General features: G+C 42.4%; 1 protein-coding gene across 1 annotated transcript in view; it reads right to left on the bottom strand.

Moving 5' to 3' along the window:
* LOC115092544 overlaps nt 1-17,107 on the bottom strand; it is a 447,216-nt gene that overhangs the window by 253,071 nt on the left and 177,038 nt on the right. The window contains exon 4 of the mRNA XM_029603496.1: nt 1,473-1,642. Coding sequence (XP_029459356.1) covers nt 1,473-1,642 — 170 coding nt within the window. The remainder of the gene's footprint in view (nt 1-1,472; nt 1,643-17,107) is intronic.

The raw sequence follows: 17,107 nt of genomic DNA on the forward strand, positions 1-17,107 counted from the left end.
AACAATACCACTTTAAACCAAACTGTTAAGTTTTAATGGGTGCACACAACAATAGTGCACCGAATTTAAATATTAGCATTTAGAATAAGTAGTTACACAAAGCCCTTTTTGGGGCTTTGTGTAACTACTTATTCTAAATGCTAATATTACTTAGCAATATTACTTAGCATTATTACTTATTCTAAATGCTCATATTTAAATTCGGTGCACTATTGTTGTGTGCACCCATTAAAACTTAACAGTTTGGTTTAAAGTGGTATTGTTCAGTTTAAGTTATTGCCGCACATTATTTTCTTGTTGCTGCGTCATTTATCATGTTACAGTATTAAGAAAGGTTCTATGTAACTGAATCACCAAAAATGAGCTGATTTATTTGACCAATTTAAAATTTTCATTAATTAAATTGTCTGGTATATCTGAACATTTTGCCTGTATTGAACCCTTAGTGAAAAGGTTCTCAACTCCAGTTCTCGAGGGCCGAGGCAGGCCTATTTTTCAGGCTGTTCACAATCAGTATTCATCAGATATATCTGCAAACATTTTGGGGTAGATTTTAAAAGGGTTACGCGCATCGTAACCCTTTCAAAACCGCCCTGCGCGCGCAGAGACTATTTTGCATAGGCTCGGCTGCGTGCGCAAGCCCCGAGAAGCGCGAAAGTCCCAGGGCTTTCCTGGGGGGGGCGTGTCGTGGGCGTGCCGCAGCGGCGTGTCATTCGGGGGGCTTTCTGGGGGCGTGGCCATGGGTGTCGTTCCAGCCCAGGGGCGTTTCAGGGGCGTGCCCGAGGCCTCCGAAATCGCTCCCGGGCCGGGGAATCGCGCGGCAGCGACCAGCCAGTGCGCACGAGTTACACTTGCCTGGGGCAGGCGTAACTTTCACAATAAAGGTAGGGGGGGAGTAGATAGGGCTGGGGGGGTGGGTTAGGTAGGGGAAGGGAGGGGAAGGTGGGGGAAGACCGAAAGAAAGTTCCTTCCAAGGCCGCTCCGATTTCGGAGTGGCCTCGGAGGGAACAGGCAGCGCGCGCAGGGCTCGGCGCGCGCAGGGCTCGGCGTGCGCAAGGTGCACAAATGTGCACCCCCTTGCTCGCGCCGATCCCGGATTTTATAAGATACATGTGGCTACGCGCGTAACTTATAAAATTCGGCGTACTTTTGTTTGCACCTGGTGCGCGAACAAAAGTACGCGCGGGCGTAGTTTTATAAAATCTACCTCTTTGTGCCTGAAATACTAAGGGGTCAATATTCAGACAGCTTCTCCGGCTAAATCTGGGACATATCATGGCATAAGAACACAAGATCCATGGAGCCCTTATTTACTAAAGATTTTTTTCCATCGGCACAGAATGGAAAAAAGTAATTTGTGAATAAGCCCCTTACAACATTCAAATTGCAGTAGAAAAACTTCGGAATTAACCAGTAGGGTTTTTAAACTCTATGTAATTTCACTGAAAATTGTCATGGAAAATTTTTCATACCTTAAAGACTGAAGGCTCTATTGCTTGCTTCTGGTTTTTCGAGATCTCACTTGTATCTGTAATACTAATTTCTTGTGATGTTTTGGGAAAGCTGTGTTTCACCATTAATTTTGCATTCACATTTAAAGGTTTTTGTAACACAAATCTTCGCCAGTCCTGGACAATTCTGCCTGATGAAAAAAATCAATAAAATTTAGAGTCATTTGGTTCTTATCCAGAATATTGCCCATTAGTCAAATAAAGACAAGTTTAATGATTTTTCTGAGTTCACCTTTTTCTTTTTCCCTCACTGCCTAGGACAGGATGCTGATATCCTACCATTCCTCTTCCCTTTACTGAGATGAACTGTCTCCAAACTCAAACCTTCAAGCTAGTTTCTCATGAAATATTGGATCACTTTACATTCAGATTCATAGGTAGAACTGTTGTTACACTATAATTAGAAATGTCTTGGGTAGACAATTGAAAAAATGTATTGCATGTGCACTGCAAAACAAGGATGTGAATCGTGTGCCCGATCGTCTTAACGATCGGGTTCGGCTAGAGGGGGAAAAAAATCTGATCGGTGGTGATGTGAATCGGAATAGGTTCCGATTCACATCGTTATTTTGTTTTAGTAAGGCCCGACCCTTTAAAAACGACCCCTTAGCTTCCCCCACCCTCCTGAGCCCCCCAAAACATTTTAAAATTACCTGGTGGTCTAGTGGTGGTCCCGGGAGCGATCTCCCGTTCTCGGGCCGTCGGCTGCCACTCATAAAGATGGCGCCGATGGCCCTTTGCCCTTACCATGTGACAGGGTATCCATGCCATTGGCTGGCTCCTGTCACATGGTAGGAGCACTGGATGGCCGGCGCCATCTTTAAACATGGCGGCGGCCATCTTTAAATACGGCGGTGGCCATCTTTACGATGGCGGCGGCCATCTTTAAAGATGGTGCTGGCCAGCCAGTGCTCCTACTATGTGACAGGGGCCGGCCAATGGCACGGATACCCTGTCATATGGTAAGGGCAAAGGGCCATCGGCGCCATCTTTATGAGTGGCAGCCGACGGCCTGAGAATGGGAGATCGCTCCCGGGAACACCACTAGACCACCAGGTAATTTTTAAATGTTTTGGGGGGATCAGGAGGGTGGGGGAAGCTAAGGGGTCGTTTTTAAAGGGTCGGGTGGGGGTTTTTTTATCGGGCCATCGGCGCCATTTTTGAATGGCAGCCAAAATGGCGCCGATGGACCGAGAGCGGGAGATTGGTCCCCGCGCCCCCACTGGACCACCAGGTACTTGTAAAAGGTTTTGGGGGGTTCGGGAGGGTGGGGGGAAGGTAAGGGATTCGTTTTATAGGGTCGGGGTGGGTTTAGGGGTTGTTTTCCCCGCTCTCCCCCTCCCCCGATTTACGATTTTTCACGATAAATTGCGGGAATTTCTATTGTATCGCGACTCTTAACGATTTTTGACGATTTAAAAAATATCTGACGATTTTTTTAAATCATCAAAAAACGATTCACATCCCTACTGCAAAATACATTATGAAACACCAACAGTAAGCATGCAAAATTAAATCCTGCACTGATACCTGTAAATGTTACAAACAGCATGTGGGCCAGCTCAGAGGCAGTGCACAGCACTGCCATGCAGAAGACGAGGGTTCAAGTCTTGGATCAGATCATCCATTCCACAGGTTGGCTGAGACAGGAGATGCTGCTGAAGCACTGTTTACAGCCCCATGGAGTGGAGAAGGGAATCCCAGTCATCACTCAATGGCAACATTTAGTAGGGATGTGAATCGTTTTCCATATCGTCTTAACGATAGAAATCGTGTGGCAGGGCAAGAAAATCGTCTTAGGCACGATTTTTTAGTTAAAAAATTGTTAAAAATCGTTTTTTCCGATTAGTGCGCACTAACTCGAGTTAGTGCGCACTACCGGGAGTTAGTGCGCACTAACTGGGAGTTAGTGCGCACTAACTGAAAATGATACAATTTGACACTTTTCAGGTCAGTTAAGGTCAGTTTAGGAATGAATATGTATTCCTATTGGCTGCCCTCTTATTTATTCATGTTACCAAGTTTCCTACTGACAGTATATGGGGGATGGGAAATGGAAACAGTTGGTAGCTTGACAAAACAAGTAATGTGATCAGTCAATGTGACTAGAACTTGTGCCCTAACCCTGATACCAGGGGTATTGTGATCTTCCTGCACACAGTGCCCTATCCCTATTAATACCAGGAGTGTTGTGATCTTCCTGCACACAGTGCCCTATCCCTAATACCAGGGGTGTTGTGATCTTCCTGCACACAGTGCCCTATTCCTGATACTGGGGGTGTTGTGATCTTCCTGCACACAGTGCCCTATTCCTGATACCGGGGGTGTTGTGATCTTCTTGCACACATCCCGATATCAGGGATAGGGCACTGCATGCAGGAAGATCACAACACTCCTGGTATTAATAGGGATAGGGCACTGCATGCAGGAAGATCACAACACTCCTGGTATTAATAGGGATAGGGCACTGCATGCAGGAAGATCACAACACCCCTGGTATCATGGATAGGGCACTGTGTGCAGGAAGATCACAATACCCCGGAGGAGTGAGGGTCAGGCAGCTCCCCCCTGTCTGTGAAGCCAGCCTCTCACTAGTAATGCAGGGAGGGAGCTGTCTCAGACTTCACCATCCTCCCCCCCCCCCCCCTTACCCACACACCATTCACTAGCTGGGACATGGGGGAAGTCAGGAGTGAGGGTCAGGCAGCTCCCCCCTGTCTGTGAAGCCAGCCTCTCACTAGTAATGCAGGGAGGGAGCTGTCTCAGACTGGTATCAGGGTTAGGGCACTGTGTGCAGGAAGATCACAACACTCCTGGTATTAATAGGGATAGGGCACTGTAAGAGATGACTGTAGTAGATTGAATAAAGATCTGATGTTTCTGCTCTCCTCACACCAAACAAAAACAACACACAAGCAGAGAAGCCCTTCTTACAAAGCTGAGCTAGTGAGTTAAGTAGGAGGAAAAGTAAACATACTGGTGCCAGTGTGGCTACTTAAAAAATACACTTACCAACAATCAATTACATATATTTGAACTGTGTACAGTTCCAGCCAGGACCACCTTTCTAAAATGCACAGTGATTGGCAAATTCAACATGCACTAGCATTTCAGGTGCCTGCTAACAAAAATAATAAACAAACAAGTTCTAGTCACATGAGTGCTGATCATTACATTACTTTTTTTGTCAAGCTTCCAACTGTTTCCATTTCACATCCCCCCAACCATATTGGTAACATCAATAGATAAGAGCACAGCCAGCCAATAGGAATACATACATACATATTCATTCCTAAGTGACCTTTACTGACCTGGGAAGTGTGAACACTTTGTTTCATTTTCTGTTGGTGTTCGTTAGTTTCCAGTTCCATTTCCCATCCCCCCAACCATCACCTCAGTGGTAACCTTGGTAATATCAATAGATAAGAGGGCAGCCAGCCAATAGGAACACATATTCATTCCTAACTGACCTTCAGTGACCTGGAAAGTGTTTATTTGTATCATTTTCAGTTAGTGCGCACTAAATCGAGTTAGTGCGCACTAACTCGAGTTAGTGCGCACTAACACGATTTAACGATTTTTAACGATAAATCGTTAGAATTTCTATTGTATCGTGTTCTATAACGATTTAAGACGATATAAACATTATCGGACGATAATTTTAATCGTTGAAAAACGATTCACATCCCTAACATTTAGTGACTGTCTTAGGGACCTTGACTTCAGGAAAAATCAGTGAATGTTTAATAAAGGTTCATGGCTTCACAGCCCATTGAAGTTGGAAGCTAGGCCCATCCAGTCTATTCATTTCCTTGGTGGCTGCAATATCATACTCACTTTCCTTGAATCACAATAACATTTTGCCCTTCACCACTTGCAATGGGGCCCATGCATTCTTTCCTTAAAGAAAATTCCTTTCATTGTTTCTGAATCTATCTCACTCTTGCCACATTTCATGACCACTTGTCCTAGAACATCCTTTCCAATGACTGCCCTCTTCTACAAACAGGAATTTCCATTCATGTTTTCATCAGCATTCTAAGCATACTTTCTGCTGAAAGAGGCCCTTCTCTGGTGCATTTATTCTTTGGAGGGCTCCATTGGTGGAGCAAGATTAACTTCAACTACAAGCTGCAGTGCTCCTGTCCCCTTTGAATCCATGAATCCATGAAAGGGGTAAGATGCAAGGGAAGTCCAGGGGTTAGGCGGCAGAAGCCTTTCGGAATACCCCTGAGGTCTTTTTTTTTTTTTAGCTTGGGAGCTGGGGAGAAGGGGCCACATTTTTTTAACAAAACAAAAAATGATTGAAATATTTGTGACCGGGTATTAAAATCTTCTCCACTATAGGTAGTTTGCCTTTTACAATCATGCAGAATGAGGCTCCAGCTTGTCTGGATGCCCTCTGTATGACAGAGGCCTCACCAGCCCCTGCCGATAGGTAATGTCAGGGTGGTGTCAATATGGTAGGGAAGAGTACCACTTCCAAATGGAAGGAGTAAAGTAGTGACATTAAAAAATGACTCAAACTCTGCTCCCATGTAAGTGGGTGGAGAGTTGGAGTTTTGAAGGTTTGGAAGAATTGAGGAGTAAGGATTCCAAGCTCTGGAATCCTGGTAGTCTTAAAACCTCTGAGAGGGTCCTAAGATTTTTAAGAGAAGGGGAAGAATTTCCATGGGGTGGAAGTTCCTGGGAGTTCCTGAAGAGAGAGAGAAAGAAGAAGATTCTCGCAGAGTTTGGTGGACCCGTGTACTGGGGAGTGCCAGGGAATAGGGCAGCCAGCCTGGAAAGGTCACCAGAGTCAAAGACTGAGCCAAATACCATCAGCCCCAAGACTCCCAGTTGGGAGAGAAAGGGGAAAGAACAGTAGAGCAAGAGATTATAACTACCAACAGGCATGGGTAGGGCCCAGAGTGGAGAAGGGTACCTGATTGAAGAGCTGACCTGTTTGAGGGAGAGGTGTGATTTTTACTGTATTATTGTGGAATATTTCTTGCAGTATCGGTGCACTATTCAGATACAATAACTTTCAAAGGGACACTCAAGTACACATTGTTGCATGTGCATCGGTGCACAACAAGGGACACGCCAATTGTATACCATATGTGCACATATATGTGCATGTTATAAAATAACCTTGTCGCACCTATGTGTATGCTTAATTTTGCAAGTAGGCGCTCCCAACCGCACAAATTGGGTTTCGGCCATATAAGTATGTTACAATATGATAAAAGGAGGTTTTTAATAAATTACACATTTAAAAAAAATTAAAACCTCTGCTGAACCCAGGTGACTTCCAGACAGTTTTGCTAGCGTTAATTTTTTCAAAACTGGACTATTGTAATGCTTTACTCCTAGTCCTAGCTAATAATACCCTAAGTCCGCTTCAATTACTACAGAATGTGGCAGCTAGAGTACTATCGGGTGTAAGAAAATTAGATCATATTACCCCAACGCTTATAAATCTATACTGGTTTCCAATAAAATTTAGGATTGAGTACAAGGTCCTCTGTTTGATTCATAAATCTTTGTATTTAATGATAAAATGGAATGGGTAAATGCCTCCCTTCACTTTTACACGCCCCCAACGCAGTCTGAGATCAGCGAATAAAGGTTTGCTTTCAATTCCAATGGTTAAAACGGCGCATTTGAATAAAGTTAGGGAAAGATCATTATCAATAGCTGGTCCTAAGCTCTGGAACTCAATTCCAACTGAGTTAAGATTAGAACCAAATTTTCAAAAATTTAAAAAAGATTTTAAATTCTGGTTATTTACACAAATCTTTAGTAATGAGTTAACAACATAAAGGATTAGCAGATTCTGGAGAAATAGGTTCCATCTTCAATCTTTTAACTTTTTATTTGAATTCTAATTTTAATTTTAATGCTAATTTTATTTTTAGCTTTATTTTAGTTTTAACTTTAATCTTTGTTTATTGACTGATCTATTTACTAAGAAACTTTTATTTAATGTAAAATCTGATATTGTATTTTGTATATTATTTTAAGTGAATTGTATTCTATTTATATGCTGTAAACCGTTATGATTGATTTACAGAATATCGGCATACAAAATAATATAAATAAATAATATAAATAAGTCAGGGAATTTTATAACTGGCATGCGTCCACACCAAGACAAGTTCCACCAGTTTGTCCACCAGTTTGCCCAGGATAGAGCTAGGTTGTCCTAACCACTCTGGTTTAATAGCCTGTACTCCCCTCAGCTACCCCAGACCCTTTAAACCCCTCAGGACTGGCTTTTTTTTTTTTTTTTACACTTACACCTCCTCCACAACAGAAGTAAAGTTATCCGGCACTAGACCTGGATTCACACCCAGGTGTGTAAGTATTTGCACGAACATCTCTTGGCCCCGCCTCAAAACACCCATGCCCCATACATACCATGTCCCTTTTTGATTCTGAGTGAGATGTGTGCACAGCAGGAGATATGCACGCATGTAGGCAGCTTTTAAAATACAGTGGGTGCATGTAAGCCCTACATGGGCTCCCAATTTTGGCACAAGCAGAGTTTTAAAATTCACCTTTAAGTGTACTATTTTGGACTTTTGTGTTTTGACACCAATTTTTATTACGTAAACACTAATTTGAGCAACAGCCTTGGGAGTAAAGAGTGATCACTGGAGTGCAAGACATGCCCTCGTCAGTAGAACAAATTCTAAGGGCCTTGAAAATTGTGTTTTTTCCCCTGTGTGGTAACCCTGGGAGAGTCATGGGGTCTTGTGTGGTCTATGACTCTCCCCATGTGCCCTCGTGCCCAAGAGTTGAATGGGACAGGGAATACATTTTGTTTGTCTTTCTTTTGTTTCATTTACAAAATGAAATTGAATGAAACAGAACATTTTCCATGATATTTCCTACTTTATTTGAAATGAAAGTCCATCTCTAATCTCAAGTTCTTCATTTCAGTATTTCATTAAAAGCTTTTCATTGCTTTGTCTGTGTCAAAGATTTTGTGGCCAGCTCTAGGCAATTGAAAATACTGTGATTTCCAAACTCAGTACTCAAGATCCTTAACCAGGTCGGCAATTCAGGGTAACCAAAATATATAAAGTACCAAGGATTCTAATCTAACTATGGAAATATCTCATGAATATTTATTGCAGGCATGTTGAAAACATGACAGAGAGAATAGTCTCAATGGCCACATTTGGGAACCACTGATTTAAAGAATAATCCCATAAAATCTAAGGGATTAGTGTGTGATGGTCCAAATGCCTCAGAGTAAACAGAAGCAGTAAATTCCAGGAAGTCAGTGCTAGCTTCTCTCAACAACATGGCAGCCAGTATGTGCTCTAATTTCTCCCTGACAACAAAAGTTTAGTTCCTGTGTTAAATTAATTAATATGTTTATAACTTCTTTGTTGCCTTTTGCTAATGATGCCAAACTGGTAGGAGGAAGCAGGCATCAGGTTTGCATTAATTAAGCTTTTTAATGTATGTTCATTTTTGTGCCAGTTTGCAGCATGGCTGCAGCGAAATCTGATTTTGCTTAAAATCTGTGAACTGTAAAACGTCTGACTACGCAGCTCTGTTCTGCTGTCTTTTGCTGATTTTACATATAAAGAGAACAAGAAATGCTGGAACAGGCATTTGTTTATTCTTTTATACATAGATTTTCCAGTGTACTAAAAAGAACTCATTTTGCATACCAACTGCCAGCATTGTTTGATACATGCAAAACAGTAAACACCACAAAGTAGATTTGACTGGTACTGTATCTGTCATATATGGAACTGGACAGCATCACATCAAGGAAAAACAGCGCATCCAGGAATTTTTTTGAAATATTTTTTGAAATATTATCAGAATTCAGATTACCGGACCGGCTCTGTAATACAGGAAATCTAGGTTTGGATCCCCTGTCATGAGGTTGATTGGACCTGGGCACATCACAGAAGTAGTATTCTAAGACCCAGGTAGCAAGGGAACACAGTTGCTACTTTAAAAGGCAACGAGACTGCTCCTAAGAGGAGGTGCCCCTCCAGTCCTTGGCTAGCAAAGGTATATCATCTAAGAAGGGGAATTTGAAGGTGCTGGGGGGGGGGGGGGGGATATTCTAATGTGCCATAAGAAATTTATAACAGAACTACACTGACAAATAAAATTGATGTGGCAAAAGATAACAAAATAAATTCAAAGATCATTGCAACCATACCTATCTATATCAACAACTTTTATTGAACCAATAAATATGATATCTATCTTAACAAAGATTTTAATCATACATGAGATTTAATTTTGTACAAAAAAAAGAGGAAACTTATCTATGAAACAGCTTCTAGAGAATCTGTTCAGTGGTTGCTGTTAGTAGACAAAAGAGTTTCAATCCCTTATACTGAAAGAATTCTATGTGTTAGGATTTGTAAGTTTCGTGGACCCTTGGCCCGAGGTGGAAGTTGGTGCTACCTGAGGGGTAGGACCCCACAGGTCCTCACCGACGGGAGGCGAGGTCAGCTGCATCAGACGACACGACTGTAGTTCAGTAGAGTGAGAACATCCTTCGTCACTGCCTCGTGATTGCAGGTACCTGCACTGAGATATACTGTGAGGCGCCCCGAGGAGCAGGACGGAGAGGCACAGTTCGGAGGAGTCACAGTACTTAGGCAAGACTGAAGATACGATGTACCAGAGAAGGAACCTCCAAGGCAGAGGTGCACTATGCAGGCCCCAAGGAGCGGGGAGCGCGGAAACAGAATCTCTGAAGGAGTGATACAGAGACTGTCCTGAGGGGCAGGACAACATAGCAACAGAGTCTCTGGTGTGATGACATAGGAGCTGCCCCAAGAAGCGGGGAAGCGCAGAGTCAGATCTCTGATTAGTGACGTGGGCTGCCCCGAGGAGCGGGGAAGCATAGAGTAAAGCCACTGATGTAATGACATAGAGACTGCCCTGAGGAGCGGGGAAGTATAGAGTCAAAGTCTCTGATGAAGTGTCGTAGAGGCTGCCCTGAGGAACGGGGAAGCGTAGAGTCAAAGTCTCTGGAGTGATAAGGTAGAGACTGCCCCGAGGAGTAAGGAAGCTTAGAGATGGAATCTCTGGTGAGGAGCGGGGAAGCCTGGAGACCAGGTCTCCCAAAGAAAGTGCAAGCAGGCCCCTGAGGAGTGGGTACCCGAGCCAGAGTCCAGATCAGCAAGTGGAGATCCAAGGCAGGAACCACGGGTCCAGAGAAACAGGAACAAGCACCAGAAAGGCAAAGGAACTCGTTGCCAAGTCAGTTTGCATAGGCCAAAGGAGGTGCTTAAATATCCCAAAGTAATGATGTCATCAGTCAGGGACGGCCCAGGGATTTCCGCCATTGGCCCTTTAAATAGAGAACAGATTTATTTATTTATTTATTTATTTATTTAAGGTTTTTATATACCGGCAATCATGAGGACATATCTTGCTGGTTTACATGAAACGGGGTGCATTAAATACATCAAACTAAAACTGTGGTGATCGAAAGCGCGTGTGCCTTAGGAAGGCCCGGAGTCGGAGCATGGACAAGCGGTGTCCCAGCCACCATGTGGAGCAAAGAGGGCCAGGAACAGCACGGTGACAATGGTTGGCCATAGCCACGAGTTCCCCTGGAGTGGAGGGCCAGGCATGGCAGGATGTGAGTTGGGTCGGCCTCGGCCGCCCACAGACAACGGTCATAACACTATGGGGTTAAAGTTCAATAAGATGACCAGCGGACAAATTATCCAGCCAAACTTGTCTGAGATATTCAGTGGGATAAACATCCTGTTGAATATTCCCAACTAAAGTTACCCAGCTACTTTTGGCTATACTCAAAAGAATATTGACGGTAAAGTGCCATGCAGACAATAATAAAAGTATCTCGCAGCCCAAAACAAAGTCCCCCAACTCATGCAACAAAATAAGGGTCTTGCTGGACTGAGCCTCTACTCCTCCCCAAATCCCTTTGATATCATTTATTTAACAAGTTCAAAGAGTTCAGGCTTGCCTCCACCCCCCACCCCCCACACATATACTCATCCACTCCTCAGTTCCATCAAAATGTTGAAGACTCATCTCTCCTGTGCCCCACTAACCCACGTCTATACAAATACACATACACACACCCTAACCCTAACTCTCCCACCCTCCTGGTACCTTTTACATTTGAAATATTCTGCCCAGATTGCGGTAAACTGCTACCATTATCCCAGGCCAATGCTTTCTTCATTGCTGTGTAGGCCCTTTTGCAGCAATAAGAGCCATAAGTCATTTAGAATAAGTGTCTCCCGTCTGTGGACTGCAGTCTTCAAATCTTGCCACACATTTTCTATTGGATGCAGGTCTGGACTCTGACCGGGCCACTCATGGACATTCACTTTCTTGTTGCTGAGCCACTCAATTATTGCTTAGAACCATTGTCCTGCTGAAAGGGGAATCTTCTTTCCAATCCCAGGTCTATGGCAGACTGAATCAGTTTTTCCTCCAGGACCATCCATCTTTCCCTCAATTTTCACAAGATTCCCTGTCCCCTCTGTGGCATAATGCTGCTGCTGCCGCCACCACCATGGTTTACTCTAGGGATGGTGTTAGCAAGCTGATGTGCTGTGTTTGTTTTATACTACATATACGAATAGCCCAGTCAAAGCTCAAACCTGAAACCAAAGTTGGTAGATTCTTATCCTAATCAACTCATGATTGTTAGTGCTATAAAAGGGGCTTCCACCAAGTATTGAGTCAAGGGTTATGAGGGTTATACAATCAAGATTTTAGATTTTTTATTCTTAATTTCTTTGATATTTCTATAATTGTTCTTTCATGATGAAAGTTTAACATATGTTGTGTAGATAAGTGAAACAAACTGCTACTTTAATGCATTTTGATTTTGTTTGTAGACAGCAGAATGTGATAAATGTACAAGGATATGAAGACTTTTATAAAGCATTGCAAATATAGCTCAGTTTTACATCTTTGTAACAAGTTCAGTTTTGTGATTACAGCACTGAAGCATGGAGTAAAGAATAACCCTGGATGCAAGATTAAAGTCAGTCTATCACTAAATTTAAATGTGACCTTGGTCAGGTCATTTAATCTCCTTATGTCTCAGTTTATGTAACTGTAACTGAATAATAGTAACAATAAAAAATATTCCATCTCCCCATATCACTTTGGAAGCCTTTGTGCTATTATATGCCATAAATTATGTTGTGAAGCATTCTACCTCAGAAGTGGTTACACTTCTATAAAATATACTAGAAATGTGCATATTTTTCAAAGACAAATGCAAAATAAGATAATTTTGTCAGTTTTACTATTGCAAGAATTTTTTTTTTTTAACAAATTTTCTGTTTTGCCAAGAAAATTTGCCTAAAATACATAGGAACATCTAACACATATTCTGAAGCACTTTCTCGAGAAGAGTTCTACCCTATGGAATTCTATTCCCCTTTGTCCAACTTGTTCCATCCACTGCATTTGATGTCTCCAATCCAACTGTTCACTTTTTTACCTTGTTCATTTCTTTCTTTCTGAAAATACTTTCTAACTTAATGCTGTTCTCTAGGCCTATCACATCCTAATTAGATCCTATTCCTGCTTCTATTTTCTTAATCCATATGGACTCATTGAGGCCAATATTTAGTGCTACTTAGCCTGATAAATAGGGACCTTCCAGCTAAGTAACAGCTGCTGAATATCTGGCTATGTTCAGCGGCTGCCATTTAGCCAAATAAGTATTTGTCTAGCTAAGTACATAGGCAAATATCTTGGAGGTAGGCAATGGGCGGACCAGGGCGGGGCTACTTATCCTGTTACCTTAACCAAATAAGTGCTAATATTCTGACTTATCCAGTTAAGATAACCGAATAAATTATACCTGCTCAACAGCAGTCTAAAGTTAGCCAGATATAACTTATCTGGTTAACTAAACTTATCTGGTATTTTCAGCGGTATAGCCATGCCACTGAATATCCCTTCTAAGTTAGGCAGATGAGTTATATCCAGATATCTATGAGTTAGCTAGCCAAATATCTTTGAATATTGGGCCCATTATTTCCTTGTAAATTTTCTATTCTAAACACGTCTTCTATTCTGAACAGTTGATGGCTTCTTCAAACCTGTCATTGTCTAATCCTTACAAAACCTTTCCTGGACCTTATCAACATCTCTGCTATCATGCTTCCTTATTCGCCTTTCTATTCAAAGTTCTCAAATGCAGAGGTCTATTTTTAAAACCTTCATTTTCCGTTTTCTTCCAAGGTAATCATCACTTTCAAATCAGGATTTAGACCATGATACTTCTTTTACTTATTTCACCTCATCCATAAATCCACTCTCTCTTATTCCTTTATCATATGTCTTTTTCTCAAATCTTTTTTTCATAATGGAGTAGATTTTAATAGATGCACGAGCGTGTCCATGTGCGCGTGCTATCCAGTGCGTGCACATGGACATGCAATTTTATAACATGTGCATGCATGTTATAAAATCGGGGGTCGGCGCGTACAAGGGGGTGCACAATTCTGCACCTTGCGCGTGCCGAGACCACACCGAGCCGTGCTGCCTTCCCCCGTTCCCTACCCCTCCACCCCACTTTCCCTTCCCCTACCTCCCCCTACCTTTTCCTTGTTTGTTCTGTTATTTTAAAACTTACTTCAGCCCTGGGGCTGAAGTAAGTTGCGTGTGCCGCCCCGCCCCTGGACCGCCCGCCCTTCCCCGCCCCTTTTTGAAAGCCCCAGGAATTACACGCATCCCAGGGCTTTATGCGCTTCACCGGGCCTTTTGAAAATAGGCCCGGTGTGCATAACCTTTTGAAAATCCAGCCCATTGTGCACAACAAGACTATTCTGTCTATTCTTTCATTACATTTTATTTATTATTTATTTAAGGGTTTTTTTATATACCGAGGCACTTTGCAAACATCACCTCGGTTCACAATGTAACATAAATAGCAACAAGCTTTACAATAATTTCAAGTCTAACAGTGATTAGGCTAAAAGGGATGGGAGGAGATAATAGGTGGATGATATACATATTTTTTAACAATGGAGTTAATCAAAGCATGGTTTGTCTGGATTAATCCTATCCTGATTCTTCTTGTATCTGTCCAATCGACAGGAGCAATTGGACAGGTAGAAGGAAAATCAGAACAGGTTTAACCCAGACCATCCATATATATATATAGAGAGAGAGAGAGAGCAGAAAGTGAAGGGATTCACAATAGACCCTCACATATGACCAAAGTCATACTTTGTAAGAAACAGAATGAAGCCAAGCTCCAGATAGATTATCAAGTACCAAGAGATATCCAGGGCAACAGAAAATAGCATATTCTCTTCTCTAACAATATGATTAGCTGTTTGTAAACAAGCCCATATGCTCAGGTGAGGAAGGAGACAGAACCCTCTGAAATATGTTGGCATGGTAGAAGGGGAGCAGTGTTTCAAATCATATCAGCTTCATCTGCTAGCCGGGTTCAGTTTCATAGTTTAAACCATATAGTGCCTTGCAGTTTTTTAGGATCTGCCAGTACAAACACTGTTCAAATCACAAAACTGAACCCAGCCTGTAGAATAGGCTAAAGTCATACAAAGCACCTGCTGGCTAAAGGGGCTGGGGGAATAGGGTAGGGCACAGAGTTCAGACAAAGTAGAAGACCAGGGGAAGAAAGAGTCACCTGGAGGGTGATCCATGCTTCTCTAAGTGAGTGGCCCCCTATACCCCACACCATAGTCTTCATGTTGCAGCCAGCCCTAACTCACCAGCACTTACAATATCTGATCATCTCTCATTTTTATACCTCTCTACTCATCCTTCATGCTCTTTTCTTGTCTTGATTATTACTGATTTGCTTTAGTCTTTTTTTTTTTTTCATATTTTTATTAGGGTAATGTACACATAACACTGTACAGTAGCAATAGGTTAGAACTTAACATTGAACCATAACAGGAATGTAACATTAATGATACGACTTGTCATTTGTTAGTTGTTCATCACATAAGCAATTAAGAACACAAAGTACAACATGAATTTGTTCCAGATTGTCACTAACCACGACCCTTTTGTTTTATTATTATATACCATTTCTTCTCCTTCCCCCCCCCCCCACCCACCCTACCCACACAAGCGCCAAATCCAATGTAAAAAGAAAGAAAGAACAAACAACAAAAATAAAGTATGTGAATATCTCATCACTCAACCCTGTTCACAATTGTCCAACTGTAACGTGTCTGCTGTCAGTCATTGATTAATTCAAGAACCGCATGTCTTATAATTGACGTCCTGCATCGTTAGGTAATAAAGAAGTCTCTGGCAGCACTGTCAGAATAACATCACCATCACCACAGGCCCCATTGGATTTGCGTGCCCTATTGGGCCCTAAAACCCTTGAAAGGAAAGGTTCCCACATATCCTTTATACGCTGCTGGGTACGTCCCCCCCTGTAGTGTCCAGTAATGTCGTCAAAACTAGCGAGCTTCATCATCTTATTGAGCCATACTTGGAATACCGGAGGATCCTTTAGCAACCATACAGATAATATCACTTGCTTGGCTTGTACTGCCGCTAAGGCCAGGAATCTTCGTTGGTCCGCTGAGATTTCCCGAGATTCATCAGTCAATTTTCCAAATAGCCAGTAATGTGGCTCAGCCGGCAAAACTATGTCATAGCAGCTGGCACATAAAGCATGTACTTTCTTCCAAAAACTAAGCACCTTAGGACACAGCCAAAAACTATGGAAATAGTCCCCCACTGCCTCGTCACACTTTAGACAGGTGTTGGAAGAGCATATCTGCATTTGGAATGCCTTCTGTCTGGAATAATAATAATGCCATATGAATTTAAACTGCACCTCCCGCAAAATGGTGTTTTCCGACATTTTCGGTATGTTTTGTAAATAGGCCTTAATATCAGATATAGATATATCCAGTCCAACATGAGCCATCCATTTCTGCGCTATCGCCCTTGTGGAGGAAGATGGGATAAAATTCCGGAGAGCCTGAACAAAAAACGAACATTTAGGTTTCCCCATCATGGGGCCCAGGAATAGAGATTCCAAAAATTTATAATCCTGAGAGGGAAACTTGTGTATTCCCAAGGTTGTGATGTAATGTCTAACTTGCAAATAGGCATAAATATCCGAATCCCGTAAGTCATATCTCTTCTGTAAGTCCATAAACTTATACAATCCACCTTGGGGGACGTTCATAAATTGACTCAAATATTTTAAGCCTTTACCCTCCCATAGTCGAAACACAGCGTCTCCAAGGCCGGGTCGGAATTGAGGATTGCCACAGAGTGGGAGAAATGGTGTCATCGAACTCCTGGAGCCGAATATCGCACATAAACATTCCCAAGCTTTCCTTCCAGATGCAAGAATAAGAAATTGTGAGGTACCAGTGGGAATCAGTCTTCTTGGGATTTGCAATAAGGCTAACATGTTCATCCCCTGCAACCATGCTTGTAGATGTAGGTTCGAGGAATGATATGAGGTTCCTACAAACCATTCCTTGATGTGTCGGAGCATACAAATGAGATTGTACCGCTTTAAGTCAGGACACGCCAAGCCCCCATGGCATAGAGGTTCACAGAGATATTTTAATGCTATCCTAGCTTTCCGGCCCTGCCATATAAAACTTCTG

This window comes from Rhinatrema bivittatum, chromosome 1, assembly GCF_901001135.1.
Source record: "Rhinatrema bivittatum chromosome 1, aRhiBiv1.1, whole genome shotgun sequence".
Taxonomy (NCBI): domain Eukaryota; kingdom Metazoa; phylum Chordata; class Amphibia; order Gymnophiona; family Rhinatrematidae; genus Rhinatrema; species Rhinatrema bivittatum.